This window comes from Emydura macquarii, unplaced genomic scaffold (assembly GCF_026122565.2).
Source record: "Emydura macquarii macquarii isolate MOO-44397 ecotype Brisbane River unplaced genomic scaffold, CSIRO-AGI_Emac_v2 contig_306, whole genome shotgun sequence".
Classification (NCBI taxonomy): domain Eukaryota; kingdom Metazoa; phylum Chordata; order Testudines; family Chelidae; genus Emydura; species Emydura macquarii.
The window spans coordinates 2,182,921-2,202,302 of record NW_027130443.1 but is presented as its reverse complement, the minus strand read 5'-3'; the positions used below and the strand labels follow the sequence as shown (position 1 = coordinate 2,202,302).

The 19,382-nt window shown below is 45.7% G+C and overlaps 1 protein-coding gene across 1 annotated transcript in view; it reads right to left on the bottom strand.

The window, feature by feature from the left end:
• Positions 1-15,514, bottom strand: part of LONP1 (lon peptidase 1, mitochondrial) — a 45,169-nt gene extending 29,655 nt beyond the window's left edge. The window contains exons 1-3 of the mRNA XM_067556903.1: positions 15,076-15,514; positions 7,587-7,675; positions 776-895 (exon numbers count right to left, since the gene is read on the bottom strand). Of these exons, the coding sequence (XP_067413004.1) occupies positions 776-895; positions 7,587-7,675; positions 15,076-15,474 (608 nt within the window). The 5' untranslated portion in view covers positions 15,475-15,514. The remainder of the gene's footprint in view (positions 1-775; positions 896-7,586; positions 7,676-15,075) is intronic.
• Between the last annotated feature and the right edge of the window lie 3,868 nt (positions 15,515-19,382).

Genomic DNA, 19,382 nt, shown 5'->3' with positions numbered 1-19,382 from the left:
TGAAAGAGGTAAGATGGCTGCTGAGTTAGCTCCTTTATATTTCTACCCCCTTAAAGAAAGCACTGCTTTAGTGTAAGCAAAACAACTGGATTCGAATCTGTGAACCTTGGCTCCCTCATCACATTCTGGGCTGAGTATAAGGAAGGATGCACTTAGATTGAAATCTCTTCATTTGAGGGACGTCTCTGCTACGTCTTTAGAGTGCTCAGCACAATGGAGTGGGGGTGTCAAGGTGCCACCAGAATGCAAATCAGTAAATAAGTAACTTCAGATCTGAAAGACCCGAAGCCTTTTACAATCTGGTTGTCATTTTACTAAGCTCCTCTAGCTTTTATCTCAAGTGCCACACACACTTATAGCACTATAGAAAGAACACCTGTTATACCACTAGGATTACCCCTCTGGATTAGGCCGTCCATTGCCCTGGCCAGAGGACATCACCCAGACTGTGTTTCCTCAGCCACTAACCCTCTCTGTCAGATCAGAAATTTCCAATCCCAGGAGTGTGAGATCTTCCAGGGATGCGTATCCCCATCCCATAAGGAATAGAGTGGGGCAAAGTGCAGCGCAGATCGTAAATGCAGGATTTCCGTTTTGAGCCTACACTTAAGCTGACAATAGCAAGCTCCCCAAGGACACCTCAGAGATGGCAGCCCATGACCCTCTTCTCCTCATTACAAGTGCAGTCATGTATGCGTGGTGGTAGAGTGGAAGGATGTGCCTGCCCATGAAGAAAGGCAGATACGTTCCTGGGTTCGGAACCAGATGCAGTTACCTTCGGTGCCCCATGACAATCATGCGCAGCTTGTCTCCAAGGTCCTGCATTTCATGGATCTGGACAAAAGTTCCTGTCTGGTAGATTTCATTCAGGTTTTCCACCACGTCAGACTCATTGCTGGTAAGATTTAAAGGTAGACATTACATGAACATTAGACGGACAAGGTAGGGGAGATCTTTTTTTGGACCAACTACTGTTGGTGGAAGTACTAACTTTTGAGCTACATAGAGCTCTTCTTCAGGGGTGGGGAAGGAAGCAGAGTGTCTGATCTTAATACAAGTTGGGACAGACTTAAGCAGAGGGGTAACATGTTGGAAAAAGTCACTTGAAGTGAAGTGGGCAATTAGGGGTTAGATTGTTATGCATAAAGGGTCTGAAGTGGGCCATTAAGGGCAGCAAGCAGTGGGGTATGTTACAAATTGTTGTAATGAGCCATAAAACCCTGTTAAATCCATGGCTTTTGGTGTCTAGCAAAAATATGAAGTTAAGTTCCCAGGCTCACCTTTTGAAGGTGTTACGCAGGTTTCCCTTGAGGACAAGTATTGAAAGATCAGATATGGAGTGATCGCTTTGTGAAAAGCATTTGCCCAGAGGTGATAGGGTGTTTTTGGCAACTCCCTCCCTGAACCCAGCACCTGGCCCTCATGTATTCTGTTTTGTTTTTATTTTTTGGGGAGTTGGGGAGCTGGGGCATCTCCTTGTGAAGTATCAGAGACAGCCACAGCTGGAGATGGGATGCTGGATGGGGCAGGCCAGGGCTCTGAAGTGGCACGAAGCAGACTCTTGCTCAGCTGGTTGGCCAGCTGGTTCTTGTTCAGGTGCTCAGGTCTAACTAATTGCTATATGCCCTTGGTCAGATGGGCAGTTTCTTGCTCTGAGGCATGGCGCATAGGGCACACTTACTGGGATTATCTAGGTACATCTCACTTAAGTCCTGCTATTGCAGAGGCCTTAGGCACTGGTGCATCTCTGGAGGGTAATAGCCAATGCTAAACAGCTACCAGCCAATCACAAACCACTTTGGGATGGGGAAGTCCACTGTCAGGCGTGTGGTGGTGCAGGTTTGGGTAGCTATCAACATTCTAGAACTAATGGGTGGTTGCCATCACCAAAATTATGGCAATTATAGCCAGAGTGCAGAGAAGGGGGTTTCCGAACTGCGTGGGGGCTATCGATGGCACTCACACCCCAAACTTTGCCCACAGAAAGGAGCGCATGAGAACGGCAGTTGAAAACATTACTATTCAGTCATTCTTCAAGGCTTAGTAGCTCACAAAAGCAAGTTCATGAACACTAATGTCAGACATACATCATGAACTCTCCTGTCAAACTGCTGAAGAAACAGGGACTGTAGTTGAAGGGCCAGCAAGGGACTTTATATGGAACCATGTCATTTCTGGGGAAATGACATGGTTCCAGAGTTATTCTGGGGGACCCCGCATACTCCCTTCTCTGGCCAATGAAACCCCACCTTGACTTCAACAATCCAGCAAAACGAGAATTCAACTTCAAACTAAGCAGCTGCAGGATGATAGAGGAGTGCACCTTGGATGACTGAAGACTTGTTAGCTATGCCCACACAACCAACTGGACGCCAATGCCGCCAACACCATCTACATTACATGGCGTGCTGTGTGCTTCATAACATTTGTGAGAATAAAGGAGAGTACTTTAGGACAGAGAGTGAAGAAGACAGGACTGCCTTGCAAAGCCTTTACAGATGATCCAGTGAATGTTCACACTGGTGCTGAATCACAGCAGGCCAGGGAAATCCAGGATGCACCTCATGCCTATAGGTTGTGGAACGGCAGGCAGACGGCGGGGGGGAGAGGTGGGGGGTGAATCACCTCAGCCTGGTCCCAAACTGAGCACCACATTCCATGCACGTGCTATAAAAACAACATGGAACATTCCCATTCACCTGTGTTTCAATGCACAGTTTAGTTTCCCTCCGGCAGACAATCATTTAGATAATGACGTGTTACAAGTAGCTGGGGCAGGGAGCACCCATAGGTATAACATCTTTCTGGTTTGTGATTGTTCTGTGGAGGGTGTCTGCCCATTTAAATTGCACTTATGGTTCTTTTGTTTTGTGTTAACGTTCACAACTGTTAGCCAGACCACAATTTGGGGGGGGATTACTCAATGAGGACAGTGAGAACAATTGATGGAAGAGGGTGGGAGGGAGTGACAGGATCCCCAGGGTACAATTTGGAACTGTGGGATCACTGCGCCGCCTGACCTCTCCCGTCTGGGCTGTGTCTCACAATACTTTGCTAGTGATAAGCAGCAAAACCCTCCAGTTTTATCATCACTCAGCAAGCAGCAGGCAGAGACACACCCAGTTCAGTTGCATGAATGCTCTTCAAGCCACTCATGAACGATACACAGGGAAACACCAACAAATCTCTCAAGCCCCTAGTCCTGCACCCCAGAAATATACTGTCTTACACTGTGCTCAAAACCTTCTCTTGAACAGTGCAAGCTCATTAATTAGTTCACCACTTCATCAAAGGAAAGTGGAAATGTACCAGCCTTTGTAATCTGACCATATTCCCCAGGCAGTTTAAATAAACTCACTGGTAAGGATAAAACATTAAAATAAGTTTATTAACTACAGAAAGATAGATTTTAAGTGACAGGCATAAAGATCAGAGATAATTACTTATAAAAATAAAAAATAAACATCTTCTAAATCCTAAATTAATAGACTAAGCAAAATTTGAATCCAACAGCTTCTCTCACCCCACTGGATGTTGCAGGTAGGCTACAGTTCTTAATACACAGGCCTGGGACCAGTCTCCTCAGTTCAAGTCTGTGTCTTCCGAGCATTCTTGTTGCCTTCAGCATAGATGGGGGAGGAGAGAGGCAATCATATGATGCCACTGTTCCTTATTTTATACCCTGAGTCCATGTGCCTGGGAAATACTGGCCTAGACACGTCCTGGTGGGCCATGCTGAGTCACAGTTCAGCAATCCCCCTGGAATGGTCTTGTGCAAGTGAGGCAGAGTTGAGCAATCCCCATTGTGTGGTGCTTGAGCAACTCTCTTACAGAACTGTCTTCCCTGCTGATCAATGCTCATTTAACACCCACCTGGGTTTGGATCTGCTCCTTTGTCGTCACTGCAGAACTAGCAGTGGATGACTCCCAAACTCACAACCACACAGCAAAATCTCCTAACTTCACACATCCTAATGACAGACATTTTCACACGAGTTTCAGCAGATCATGACCTTTCATATGGTATCTTACATGGCATGCTTTGTATGAAATATCACAACCATACATGAAAGACGAATACGGGGTTTGCAGGGCGCTACTTTGAGGTACAGTGGGTCTCAGAGGGGCTTTTACAACTGGCGTCTGCGCTGGTGTGCAGGGATACGGGCACTTCCAGGCTGTGAACTATCGGTAACTCCATGGTTCAGAGTGGTCATGGTTTTGGGAGGGGATGGCTGAGAGGGGCCATTTTAGCTCTGTTCTGTATGTGGTGGCACTTATTCCACTTTGTTTTTCCTGTTCTGGTTTGTCAAACCCCTAGGGAACTTTATCCTCCTTTACCAGTTAATAAAGTTATGTTATTTCTGTGCATGTTGCACTTTCCACCTGCCTCTGGCGTACTACATTATATTCCTATATACCTGGACAGAGGGGAGGGGTGAGGTTTGGAGGAACAGAGAGGATCTGGCAGTTTTCTGCCCTAGGGAGTTATTCAACTCGAGGCACCAAACAATAGGGCCCATGCCAAAGGGTGGGGCGGAGGGGTGAGAAAAACTGTACCCTTTCATCACAGCCTGAATAATGGCTCCGCACACATGTAAAGGAAACTAACATTTATTGAAATTAGTACATGTAGTGGAACACTGAACATATTTTAAAAAGGAACTCGAGAGAGAGCAGAATGGATCAGACTCCCCCAAGGACATTAAAACCTATGACCCTGTCTTTGGCCTTGATCTCCCTCTCCTCCAGACAAGGGTGAACCCCTCCCACAGACCAACAGGAAACGGTCTAGGGGCACAAACGGGGACATCTTTGGTGCAGGGTTTGAAAGCTGTCATATGCTGACCATAAGGTGCAGTCTTGGGCTTACTGTTCACCTCCTGCTCTGTTACACAGCTCCCCTGGAAAGGGTTTTGGTACAGCATGCTGTGCCTGAAGTCCTCCAGCCTCCCACTCATCATTAGGGGAGGGTATGGATCCTCTGTCTGAGCAGCACCCTGGCCAGAAGGAGAAGTAACAGCTGGAGGATGAGGAGAGAGGCCAGTTCCCGGACACTGGCAGTGGCTATTGTGGCAGGCGGGACCCACATCCTTTCCACCATCACTTGTGCCAGGGACTGCAACAAGACATGCTCCTGGTTCCTTTGGGCAAGCACCTGCTCCTTGTACCATGCATCCAGGAATCAGATTACTACTGCCTCCTGCCTCCAGAAAAAGTGTTCCTCCCGCCCAACACCCTCAAAGATAAAGTGCTCCTGACTCTTTCCGTTGATGCCAATGAGCAGGTCCTCCAGTCTGCTCCTCCACCTGCCCCATTGTCCCTGGGCTGTTGATGCTCCTGGCCGCCAGGTGGAATGGGTTCACGCTCCTCAGCTGAAAGTCCTGGCCAATCCATCACAGGACCAGCATCATATTTTTTATTTTCCTTTCCAAGTGGGTAAAAAAAATTCCCCCCACATCACATAACTTTGTTGTTGAAGGTCACAATACAGATACTGATCAGCATTTCAGGCATGATTTTTTCATTACCCTTCTTTCTCAGACAACTTCTGCAGCCCCCAAGAAAGAGGCAGCTGCTGAAAGTAGCAGGTAGCATGAAATAAGAGTTTTTAAAAATGTAATGTCTTTAAACATGTGATTGGTCTGGTGGTGCATTTATTTCAGAGGCAATGTTAACAGTTGCAAAGTCTTCTTTCAAGGCTGGCCATCATTTGGATGAAACAACAGGTTTGAAAGCAACCAGCCAGAAAAATGGAGGTGGCTTTCCACTTCTGTGGAAATCTATGCCAGAAAGCTGTTTGTGCTGCTTGTCACCGCTCTATATGTTGCTGAATGGATGGGACTAGGAAGCAGTAAAAGCTGATCAAATACATTTGCACTGCCATTGAATCTTAGGAACCAGCTGGAGTTTCTGCTGCACCAAAAACGTGCAGACATACGCTTACGGGACTGGAAGGCAATCTGAACGGGAACAGACTATATTCTAAGATAGCTGATTGAGCCTGTGTTGAGGGGGAAAAGAAAACCACTACAAATGCCCACCCATCACCATGAACGCTTCCGCAGGTTCATTAAATCTGGCCCCTTTGTCCAGCAAAGAGCAGAGAAAGGACTGGGGAAAAAAGTCACACAGCAACTGTACTTTGTTCCATGAAATTTCCAATCAAGACCACAAGCCTCTTGCCTTCCCACTGCACAGGAGCAGCGCATTGTGTCAGTGCAGCTGCTAGATCGGATCCCCCAACCACTCCCCTTTCTTCTGGCTTGTGTAGCGTGGCTCCAAGCAGGGAGATCCCAGACGCCAGGAATGCTTGAACACATCTGTACTGGGACAGGCGACCACTGTCACACTCCTCAAAGAAGCAAATGCTCCCCTTCCTTCTCCTTCCCATACGTAACTAACCAGTCTGGTACTAACCCTCCCTGCCCCCCACATGGCTCCTATTTGTAAGGGGGAGGGGTGTTACTGTAGTGAAAGTCTGTGATCTTGAAAGAGTAGAAAACAGTTACAATTTTGGAGAAACATTAACGTTACAAGATTAATCTTGTACAAATGCCCTGTCCTTCACCTTCACCTTTCCACCCCTCCCCTCACTGTCAGCCAATTGGCCGACAATCTCTCAGACCCAAGGGCAATACAATAATCCATTCCATAACTTCTGCCATTAGCTTTATGGTGGTTCGCGGTACAGAAAAACCTCAGAGTTATGAACACCTTGGGAATGGAGGCTGTTCGTAATCCGAACAAAACATTATGGTGGTTCTTTCAGAAGTTTACAACTGAACATTAATTTAATACAGCTTTGAAACATTACTATGCAAAAGAAAAACGCTGGACCTTCATAAATCTGGTAAGGGTCAAGCAGGAAAGGGTCAATGCATTGTGGGAATGGAGCTGGAGGACTATTCAACTAAACATCAGGTACACACTCCTTACCCCCATTCACACTACAAACTAGCATGGGTATGGGTCCATGCCACAGCTCATGACATGTTCACACCCACATCCCTCAGACATGCTAGTGTTCTTGCCCCATGTACACCTTGAAACCAGTGTCTCTTTGGTATAGATGTTGATGGTGGGAGGGGGGGGTTCTGGCACAACCATGCACATAGACCCCTGTCCAGTCACCAGAGTAGACCTAGCCTAGGACATTCAGAATCTTGCTCTGAGATAGTCAGTCTGGAGAAGGTGGTGAAAGAGCAACACACTGGGTCAACACTGACTCTTTACACTCCTTGTCCCTAGAGTCTGATACTTACATAATGGTGTGAACAAAACTAGTATGTAGTCTCCTTTCAAAGTTCTAATGAATACTTGGAACCTCTTACTTACCTCTGATCAAAAGTTAAGACCTTTTCTACAGAATGAAAGCCAAGGCCCAGAATTCTCTACCAGCCCTAGCAATGGTGGAAGATGTAGCACACTGGTTTAAAAAAAGGTAACAGACAGGGTTCCAACCTTTTTACCACAATGCTATATCTTTCACCAGAGTCACCACAGAGAATTATGGGACCCAGCTTTCCTAGTGCAGTTGCAGCACAATCATTTAGGCTTTACAAATAAAAAGAAATATCACTTACTTGTCATCTTTCTTCAAAAAGACACCAGCATAAGGTTGGGCAAGGCGAACTTTTCTCCTCAGCAGCTCCACCAGCTTCTTATTTTTCACCTAGGATGGCAATGAGTTATAAGTAAAAAGTCAAGAGGCAAACTTACCAGAAACGTTCAGCTCCTGTCATGCAGGAAGGATGGGCTTGTGGTTACAGACCAGGATTCAGTTAGGAAATCTAATATGGGCTACATTCCCATCTCAGCAAGCCACTCTAGTCCTCTCTGAACCAAAGTAACACAAAGTAACACAAACAGCTGTGAAGCACAGCTGTTCGGTAACACTGTGATAAACTGGTTTACTTCCCTGTACTGGCACCTTACACAAGCAAGAAAAGCATGTTAGTTTAGATGCCTCCCAAGGTTCTCTAAAACATGGTTACAAGATGGGTTCTGCTTTCCTGTTTTACAGGAAACCAAGAGTAGGAATAAGTGGTCATTTTTCACCATGGCTAAAGATGAACAGGTTCCATACTAGGTGCAGGCTTGTTTAACATTTATGAAAAAATCTGGAAAAGGGGATGAGCAACGACATGACAAAATTTGTAAAGGACACAAAATTGATGAAGTTAGAACATCAGAGAGACTTAGCTAAGCTAGGTGACTGTGCAACACGATGGCAGATGAAATTCAGTATTTACAAATGCAAAGTAACACACTGAGCTTTCTTGGGGCCCAGTCCAGGACTGTGGAATGAATTCCCTCAGGAAGTAAAGCCCATCACAAACCTCTCCACTCCAAGTGCAAGGTGCACTTCTTTGACCTGCCTTCTTCAACAAGTATATAGCAGCATGTGTACACACACACACACATGCACACACTTTAAAATCAAAGCACTCCCTGCATGCTGGGAAGAGGATGAGAGAATAAACATGTGACATATTAATCACATTGCTCAATGAATTACTGAATGCTCAAATATCACGCTGATGAGCACAGTATAAGAATCTATAGAGAATAGAAGAACAGACATCTTTAAAGCAAATTTGTTCACTTGGTTATCTGGAACATATCTGTCCTTCCTGATGAATATTGAGAACTAAAGCCAGGGAGGGAATTTCTCAGTATCTGTGTTAATTCAGATTCAAGCAAGGTACAAATACTAAGGAAGTGTGAGAGAATATTAAAAGGAATAGGAGTATTTAGGATAAGTAAAGATTAAAGTTTCCCTAGGAAGACTACTATGATACATAAAGAAGGTGCATTATTGTTCAAAGATTGCACTCTGCAGCTTTTCCCTTACTACATACTGAAAAAGGCAAAGAGGCAGTTAGAGGCAAAAAGGCATCCTTTAAGAATTGAAAGTCAAATCCTAACTGGAATACAGACAGGAACATAAACTCTGGCAAGTCAAGTGTTATTAGGCAGTCCAAAAAATAATTTGAAGAGCAGCTAACTAAAACTAACAGCAAAATATTTTTAAGTACACCAGAAGTTCGAAGTCTGCCAAACAATCAGTGGGTCCACTGGACGATCAAGGTGCTAAAGGAGCGCTCAATGAAGACAAGACCATTGCGGAGAAGCTAAATGAATTCCCTGCATCAGTCTTCACTGCAGAAGATGGGAGGGAGATTCCCAAACCGCAGCCATTCTTTTTAGGTGACAAATCCGAGGAACTGTCCCAGAGTGGGGTGTCACTAGAGGTGATTTTGGATCAAACTGATAAGCTTAACAGCAATAAATCACCAAGACAAGATGGTATTCACCCAGGAGGAGTTCTGAAGGAACTCAAATATGTAATTGCAGAGCTTCTAACTGTGGTATGTAACCTATCGCTTAAATCAGCCTCCGTACCAGATGACTGGAGAATAGCTAATGTAATACCCATTTTTTAAAAAGGCTCCAGCAGCAATCCTGGCAATTACAAGCCCGTAAACCTAAATCCAGTACCAGACAAATTGGTTGAAACTATAGTAAAGAACAAAATTATCAGACACAAATGAAGTCGATAGGTTGGGGAAGAGACAGCACACCTTTTGTATAAAGGAAATCATGCCTCACCAATCTATTAGAATCCTTTGAGCGAGTCAATAAGCATGTGGACAAGAGTGTTCCAGTGAATATTGTGTACATGAACTTTCAGAAAGCCTTTAACAATGTCCAATACCAAAAGCCTCTTAAGCAAAGTAGGCCACCATGGGAAAGAGGGACGGTCCTCTCATGGATCAGTAACTGGTTAAAAGACAGGAAACAAAGTGGAAGAGTAAATGGTCAATTTTCAGTGGAAAGAGGTAAATAGAGTGCTTGAGGTGTATGAACTGGGACCTGTGCTGTTCAACATATTCATAAATTATTTGGAAAAAGGGGGAAAACAATGTGGTGGCAAAGTTTGCAGATGATATAAAATTACTCAAGATAGTTAAGTCCAACATTGGCTGTGAAGAGTTACAAAGAGATCTCAACAAAACTAGGTGATTGGGCAACAAAATGGCACATGAAATTCATTGTTGGTAAATGCCAAGTAAAGTACATTGGGAAACAATAACAATTTTATATACACACAGTGACGGGGGTCTAAATTAGCTTTCACCACTCTAGAGAGAGATTCTGGAGTCATCATGGATAGTTCTCTGAAAACACCTGTTCAATGTGCAGCAAGTCAAAAAAGCTAACAGAATGTTAGGAACCATTAGGAAAAGGATAGATAAGACAGAAAAAAAATCACAATGCCTTTATATAAAGCCATGGTATGTCCATGCCTTGAGTACTGTGCGCATTTCTGGTTGCCCCATTTCAAAAAAAGATAGAATTGGAAAATGTACAGAGAAAGTTAACAGAGAAGCATCATTTACCCGTTCACAACATAACCACCAGAGGTCACCCAATGAAATTAATAGGCACTAGGATTAAAACAAACAAAAGTAATTACTTCTTCACATAACAGTTAATCCGTGGAACTCATTGTCAGGGGATGTTGTGAAGGCCAAAAAGATAACTAGGTTCCCAAAAGAACTAGAGAAGTTCATGGAGAATAGATCCATCAATGACGATTAGCCAAGATTGTTAGGAATGCAATCCCATGCTCCAGGTGTCCCTAAACCTCTGCCCGCCGGAAGCTGGGACTGGATGACAGGGGATCAATCACTTGATAAATTGCCTGTTCTGTTCATTCCTTTTGAAGCATCTGCCACTGGCCACCGTCAAAAGACAGGATATTGAGCTACATGGACCATTAGTTTGACCCAGGATGGCCATTTTTACATATAACATTCTAACCTAAGGTTGGATTCTACAATGCCAAAGCAACAGCATACAATGCATTGGGAATTGTACAAGACAGCCTTTTTGGAGGCAGGGAGAAAGCCTGACTAGGCTTTGCCTGGCAATTCCCTCCATGAACCCCGTACCTCGCCCAGAGGTCACTTACTCCCCATTCCAGGGACAATAGCTTTTTCCTGTTCCCACATGCTGTGATTAGCCCTATAGTTCAAGTAGTAGCAGTCTACATTTCAGCGCTAAAGGTTCAGTGTTCACGATCAATGATGCATGATGGGGATTTGTTACAGTTGCACATAACATAATTAGGGTGACGATATTTCCTAAAATGAAAATGGAATCCCCCACCCGGCATCCATGCGCACTAACATCACAGCATCGTAACATTTTTGGCACTGAGCATTTGTCCCATTTGCTCTTCCCCCGCCCAGAACAAATGGACAAATGTCAAGTTTTGCCCAAAAAAACAGGACATCCAGGACAGGGCTTATAAAAGGGACTGTTCCAGCCAAAATGGGACATATAGTTTTACAAAATATGTTCTATACTTTTCCTTAAAAAAACCTTTGGAAGTTACATTTAAAAAGCTGTTAGAAGGAAGTTATTTATGTTGCAAATTCAAGTACTTGAAAGTTAGAAAAGTCCAATATTTAGGTTGCCTGTGCAACAATCTTTCTGCCAACTTGTGCATATGCATTATTACACTTTTTTTTTTTTTTTCAGCAGGACCACCAACCTCATTCAGTGACTTGATTGAATATGCCTTGGGAATAAAATCAATGCTATGTAATAACTGAGACTATTTGTAGGATCTCTGTATCATTTGCTCTGGAAATTGGAAGGTGTATACAGAAAAAAAGCAAGGGACTGCAGGAAGGGAAAGGATGGTCCAATAGTTAAGCAGACGAAGATCACACAAGAGACCACAATTTTGTCCCTGCCTCTGTCAGAGAGTTTCTACGTGATGCTATACAAGTCACTTAAGCCACACTTTTCACAGGTGGTCACAAATTGTGGTCTTCATTTTCTGGGTGCCCAACCTGAGAACCCAGAGGCCTGATTTGCAAAAGCACACAATTGCAACTGAAGTCGATTAGAGCTGTGGCTGCTCAGTGCCTCTGGCAGTAAGGCAGTGTGACCTGGAGAAATAAGCATAAGGTTGCAAATCAGTAGGTCCCTAATTCCAGTTCTATCACTGACATCGTGTGGCCTCAGACATCTCCGTTGTAGTTTCCCCCATCTGTAAAATGCATCTCCAACGCTAAGGAAGAGCATTAATATTTGTAAAGCATTCATCTACTACAGTAATAAGAACCTTAGAAGAGACAAGGAAGAAATGAATAATTACATTTTCAGAGTAGGTAGTGTTGTTGTAAATAGTTTGAAGCTACACACTGAATGTTGAGATGAGGATAAAAGGAATACTTAACAGATGTCTCAATCCCAGAACACCATCCATCCAGTGCACTGAATGAGGTGGGGGAATGTGAAAAACCTAGTATAGGAACACGTCATTAAAGGCTATCATTAATGTATACACATAGGCTTGTCAGAATTTGATTTTTTTTGTAAAAATAATTCGGCGGGATGACATGTTTTCTTAATACTTTTTCTTCATTTTATCTATTTCACTACTCTCAGCTACACAAAATTGTGTGCTTTAAAAGTGTTTATATGTTTGAATTTTCACAGCTGTGGGAAATTATGGAAGAATCAGACAATGGGGGGGGGGTTAGAAAATTATTTAATGATAGACACTAAGCTTCGAAAAGTTGAAGCTTTATAATCATTCAAACACAAAAGCTGTCATAACGTGTCAAAATATACAAAGTAAATATCCTTAAATCAAATCAGTAAGTTCTCAAGCAGCAATATTTGTATTTTTTTCTATCTGTAAATTTCTATCATCCATGGAATTATTTTTTCATAGGTGTGTGTTTATGGTGAAACAGACATTTATCGACACTTACTGATAAAAATCTAATCCTTCAAAGCCTACATATATACAAGGGGGTAGAATGAATGTTGCACAAAAAAAACAAGTTCTGGCATTCCTAACTTTTGAGTGTTTGACTTTGAAACCCAAACATTATTTTAATTAATTTAATTTCTGCAGGCATAAGCTTTCGTGGGCTGTAACCCACTTCATCTGACGAAGTGGGTTACAGCCCACGAAAGCTTATGCCTGCAGAAATTAAATTTGTTAGTCTTTAAAGTGCTACAGAACTCTCATTGTTTTTGCTGTATACAGACTAACATGGCTACCCCTCTGGGATTATTTTAATTGATATTTTTTAACATAATTATGGTAGATAACCATAAATGAATTAAAAGTTACATTGATCTGACTCTTGCCATTTTCACTCCAAGATCAGTGTCAATAAAACTGTCAATAAAGCACTACTAAGTGCTAAGAATAAATATTTACTTGTTCCAAATGCTTAATGTTCAGTTCACAAAATAAAGTCCATCCATCTTCCTCACTCAAATAGTACATTTAGTTTCAGATTTAGATGTGTTGTGAAAACTGCAAATCATGCGATAAGGGTTCCAAACAATGTAGCTGTACAAAAAAGTAGGACATATTCCAATATGAACAAGTCCAGGCATATATAAAAAAAAAATCACTTTCAAGGTCAGCATGCCCCAAAATGTGACACACTCTCCCATGTTTCTTTGGTGTTTTCTGATTGAAAAATGCAATCATAAAGGTAAATAATAATCTATGGAAATGAGAATCATCACTGCCACTTTAAGGACATCAAGAATACATCATGTTCACGTACATCTGAACATGAATGCCCAAGGCTGAATCAAGAACACTTAATCACTATTGTAAAAACAAAAACAAAAAAAGATGAAAATAAGATTTACTGTCAGTATAAGGGCTGACATTTAAGGTCATCTTAAAATTTACTTAAAATTTATGCAGTTAATCTAGCTGCATAGCTATCTCTGATTGCCACAAGTTGAAGGTTTTACACAGTGGTAAGCAAGATAACCAGCTGGAACTGGAAATGGGATACAATTCATCATGGGAGAAAATAAACTAACTATGTAAGTCTGCCTTTGGGTCTAAGAGGCTATTCAAAGCTCTCTCTGGACTCCCGTTTGTGTGTCCTAGTCATATGGACCTTGCATACCCATCTCCTTCCTACAAAGATACAGGTGAGAGGTGATGTCAATAGACTAACCGGCCTTTAATAATAAAATAATAATAATACTTTATCCTTCTTCTGAATTCCAGAGCATGTTTACTTACAGATAGGTAAACTAAGGCAGAGAGAAGTGAAGTGACTTACTCAAGGCCAAACAGCAAGTCTGTGGCACAGCTACAAACAGAACCTAAGATTCCTGGCTCCCTGTCCCCAGCTCTAACCACTAGCCTACACACTACTTCCAGTCTTTGGCTTGTCTACAGACAAAAGTTGTATAGTTAAAAAAGAACAGCATATGAGATGGCAAATAAGATATACCAGCCCCTATAATGACCCATTATCCCAGTATAACTGCAACCATACTAGGTGTACCAATAGAACTATTCCATTAGAGAATCACACCCAACTGAGGGGAGTTACTCTAGTACAAGATCTGTGCACAGACCAGGCCACAGCATCTACTGTAATAGGTGGGCTCCTAGAAAGACAAGGTAATCTTCTGCATGACTGGGATGCAGCGAGGGTTGGGTTTTAATATTACTTTGACAATCAAACTCCCCTCCTTCTCCTGCCCCCCCAATCCCAGGCCAGCAGAAAACTTCTCTCCCTTGGAGTGGGTCCAGAAGCTTTAGTTCAGGTTACAGGGGCACAGGCTTCCGGGCCAATCCAGTCTCTGTCTCCCCAGAGCTGGCAGGTACAAAGCGGGTGGGAGGGTCTGTGTCACCACAGCAGGGCCCCTTCACCTCGATGCCTCAGGCAAAGAAAGGGTCAGAGAGGAGCCGGGCCCAGTGGCAGGGGGGTGGCCATGAATCTTCCGGGAAAGAAGATGCAGTGGAGAAAAAGAGGTCGCGACTACTACGATGAAACGAAGGAGGGGGGCTGTGAGTGGATGAGCTCCCGGGGCAGGAGGCAGGGGGCACGGGACGGGCGTCGCACCCAAGGGTGGCGCAGGTGTCCCGAGGGAGAAGCGGGACGGGTGGGGGTGGCAGGGCCAAGGGCTGTGTTGGGGGAGGGGCGGCCAGTCCAACGGGAGGACAGGGGGAGGGGCGGCTGTAGGCCCGGAGGAGGGTGGGGGGGCGCACGTTACCTCGATGATCTTGATGAAGCGCGGGAAGACGGGGTTGCGCGTCACGGCGATGAGCGGCACGTTGGGGAAGCGCTCGGGGACGATCAGCGGGGTAAGCGCCGTCATGGCCGGGGGCGCCCCGGCCGGATCGGCCCCGCCGTCCCCCCCGTTCTCGGCCCCGCCGCTCTCCAGCCCGTCCCCACCGCCCAGGCTGCCCGGCCCACGCAGGTGTCGCCGGGGTCCGACGCTGAGGACGGCGAGGGGAGACGGCGCGGGGCCCCTCGGAGCCCACAGCGCCCACGGGGAGGCGGAGGAGGAAGCCGCGTACACCCGCCGACGCGCCGGGCCGAGCGAGGAGAGGGCGCCGGGCAGCCCCGGCCGCCAGCATCGCCACAGCCGCAGATAGCGGGCCGCTGCCATCCTGCCGGCGCGCCGCGCGCTCACGGCGAGTGCGACACGTGATGACCTGAGGGGACCGGGGCCGCCTCAGCCCTATCAGCAGACGGCGCACACATATGACGAAACCATCTCCCACGGGGGGGGGGGAGAGAGAGAGAGAGAGAGAACAACTCTGCGCATGTGCAGAAACGCCTGTTCGGGTCCGGTGCGCGGCCAGAATGCGCAAACGCAGGGAGGTGGGGCTCAGACAGCATCACTCCCTTACTGGGAGAACCCGAAAACCCTCCTACGGCCTGGCCCCGCCCCCATAGCGGGCTCAGGCTCCGCCCTGGTCCCCCATGACGCCAACTCTGGTAGCGCGCTCATGCCTCTCTGACCCCTCCCCTATCGTCTTTGGGCCACGCCTGGCCCCACCCCCAACCTCCCTCAGGCGCCAGGCCCCACCCCCCATAACACTGTCCCTCAGGCCTTGCTCTGCCCAGCCCCACCCCCATAGACCCTGAGGGCCAGCCTTACCCAGGCTCACCACCCATAGCACCCTCAGCGGGCAGGGCCCCCTAGCCCACCGGTCCTGCCCTGCCCTGCCCAGCCTCAGGCCTTACCTTGCTCAGCCACTCCCTGCATAGCCACCTCGGGCCTTACCCAGTCCCATCCCCACACAACAGCCACTATCTGCCCTCCCCCCCCAGCCACCAAGCACTCACAGACCCTGCTCCACCCCTCATAGCTCCCACAGCCCCCTCCCTGCCCAGCTCCCGCCCCACCCCCAGAGCACCCTCCGGCCTGCCCAGCCACACCCCCCGCTTCTCCCCCCCAGTTCCGAGGCCCCGTCTGAGGGCAGGTCTACACTGCTGGCAGAATTCGGCACCAGTCGATGGGAGTTACTCTGTGTAGCTTGTGTAACTTGCGTAACTCCCGTCGGCTTCGTTACTTCCCCTTAGCACGCCGTCTCCACTGCGCTGCGCCGACGAGAAATGCGTTCCCATAGACGCAATGCTACGCTTTTTTTGGAAGTGGTTTGAGTAGATCGACTTCCGGCTGGATTGAGGGGGAGGGCGGGTATGTTGTGGGACAAGGGCTGTCGTGCTTGGTGTAATTGGTTTTAACTGACACTAGTGACCAAACTTCAGAAATTCCTGGGGCTACGATATCACCACAATTCGCTGCATTCCGATCCCTGTGCAGTTTGTCAAAATATTTCGTGGTCCCCACAGATGATGCCCACAGCTTAGAATGGGCTGGCCATGCAGGTTAGCGATGTGGAACCTTTTCTCGAGGCTGCTGGCTTGTTTTTGCAGAATCGCGGCTTTTATATATAAAAAATAGTCTCCAGTTGTCACAGCTGCAAAGAAAACCTTCAGAATGTGACACGCGTGTCTGCAAGGGAGCCTGGACCAATAGATATGAGAAGGAACTGCCCCAGTCTGTTCAATGTGGCATTAGCTCAGATGCCTAATCACGATACTTTAGGTGTGGATTTTTCAAAAGAGCCTAAGGGGGTTAGGCACTGAAATGTCAATGGAAATTAGGTACCAAACACCTTTAGCCCCATTGCAGATCCAAGCCTTTAATGCCAGCATTATTATTTTATTGCTGATCAAAGCATGTGAGAAGGCTGATCACAGAGCAGTGCAATGATTTGGAGTATGTTGTATTTATATCTGCACAGTGTATGTTCAAATATCCTACCAGGAATGCGGGGAAAGGAGAGCCCCCATGGCCCTGTTTACCCATCGACAACCTGCTGTAGCTGTAAGCTTCCTGAGCTGGCAGTAAGTATGCCCGGGATCAGTAGTGCCACTAGAGCACAGTGAGGGTTGGTTCTGTGTCCTGGCTAGCGCAGAGAGACAGGCAGGTTTGATTAGGGAAGGGTGAGGTACTTCTGGATTCCCAGTGCCTGTTGCTATCCCCACAAGGACAGAGTGAAGGATGTGTGGCTGTGTTGTGTGGGAAGTGTCACTGAACTCTGCATTTCCTGCTTTGTGTTCATTTTTTCTTGTAATGCCAATGTTCTTGTAAGGGACCTGAACTACGAATTTCCTGGTGTTCCAACATTTGAACTTGGGGAATTAAACTCTCCAATTGTGGAAGGGCATGAGAAGCACAGGGCAACCTTGACTCCATTATCATTCTTTATGAGGTCTTCCAAGAGATGATTGTGACCAATAAGCAGGAGTTCAGGTGCCAACGACTGTAGAGGCCAGTAAGTGACAGTCAGTGTTACAAAAGGGGAGCTGCTCTCTAATAAATGATTAACGTAGTATGTTGACCTGGTTATGGAACTGTTACTATAGGAATCTATTGGGTTAGTCTAATAAGGGGATATTAGGAAAACAAGCAGGAAGGAAACAGAATGGCTCAACCTAAGCCACTTTTTTTTGCAAACACTGATGGGTTGTTAAGAGACAAGGTCAATACGGGAAAAGGCCTGGGAACCAGAAGATCCAAAGGACAATAGCAGTTTAAAAAGGGACTCTCAGGAGAGCGGTTAGACTCCAGGGGGTTGTTTGAGCATGTCTGAAGAAACTAGGCTTGCCTAGCGCCCCATGGGGGGGATGCAGGGCTTCAGTCAAGATAGAGATGCATCTAGACTGTGTTTTTAAAACCCTTTTTCTAGACTGAGTTATTCCTACTGTTAAAATAAACACTACTCTGCTTTAAGCAGGCTGCCTGGTCGCCACATTCCCCACTGGACCCAGATGTCTTCATGGAAGAACTGCAGGTGTCTAAACTCAATCAGACCTGGTGGATAAGCACAATTGATGCACAGAGTACTGCAGCCCAAGGCCTGCTCAAAGAGTGGGGAAATTGTGGAATTCTCCAGAGGGTCTGACACATGAGGGGATGCACTAAGAGAGACCAGTAAGTGGACAGAGCTGCAGCTAGCCCTGAACTGTAACAGGTAGGATCACAATTTCTCAGCTTTACTAAATTTTTCAGCAATTTGCTCACACACATAAAGGCAGCAGATCTGCAAAGCCCACCCCTGTGGTCTCTCTGAGTTGAGGAAATTAGGAATGTACAAGACCATGTCATCTTACATTATACAACAAAAGGTAAGGTCCTACTCCTTTTCCTTGCAAACAGCCTTGAAAATGTAAACTGAAATGTAGGCCAATTGCTAGGGCTGGAAGTTTTGGGCATTTGAGACTTAAAGTTCACGTTCTAAAGCTTTTTTCTGCAACCAAGAGGACTAGAAGCTTACTTTTTCTTTTAAATGAAAGCTAAGATTCTGAGACTCATATGGGTCCAGGAGCTGGGCCTTTAAGAAAAACACCAGCTATAATCTCAAGACTTACAATAAAATCACGAGAGTTGGCAATGCTGACTTGTGCAACAGGAGGCTGAGCCATACACACACTATTCATGCAAAATGAGTCAGTTAAGTTTGAGGCATAGGCCAATGAATCATCTCCCTAACCCTCCTTGAAATCTGGAGTGATCAAGATGGACAGGAGTCATTTAGGTTTGGGGGTGAATGGAGAGTTGAGCCATCATTTCACAGACCCAGTTCTGACTGGCATTATAAAGTCAGCCTCGTATATTACTGTATATGGGACACGTTCTTTTCATAGACGAAGGGTGGATGCTAAACAGGTCCTCCCTCCAAACACTTCCATCCTTCAGCCAGTAAGTGGAGCTAAGCACAAGCTATTCCCTCTTGGACAAGGTTTGCAGAGATGGAAAGAATATACTTGACACCTGGCTGCAAGGAAGACAATTTGTGACTGCTTGTAACAAGGAATGTGGCAAGGGCCAGAGTTCAGGTGAAAGCTTCAGGGAAGAGGCTTGCTGGTGAGAATTTACATCCAGTGAAGGTCCCCATGACATGGGCAAGTGAACATCAGAGCTGTAATGAGTGATTCCAGGCACATTGTCTCTAATCTCAGGTACTGAAGCTTGTCAGGTCATGCTTCCAAGGCAGGATT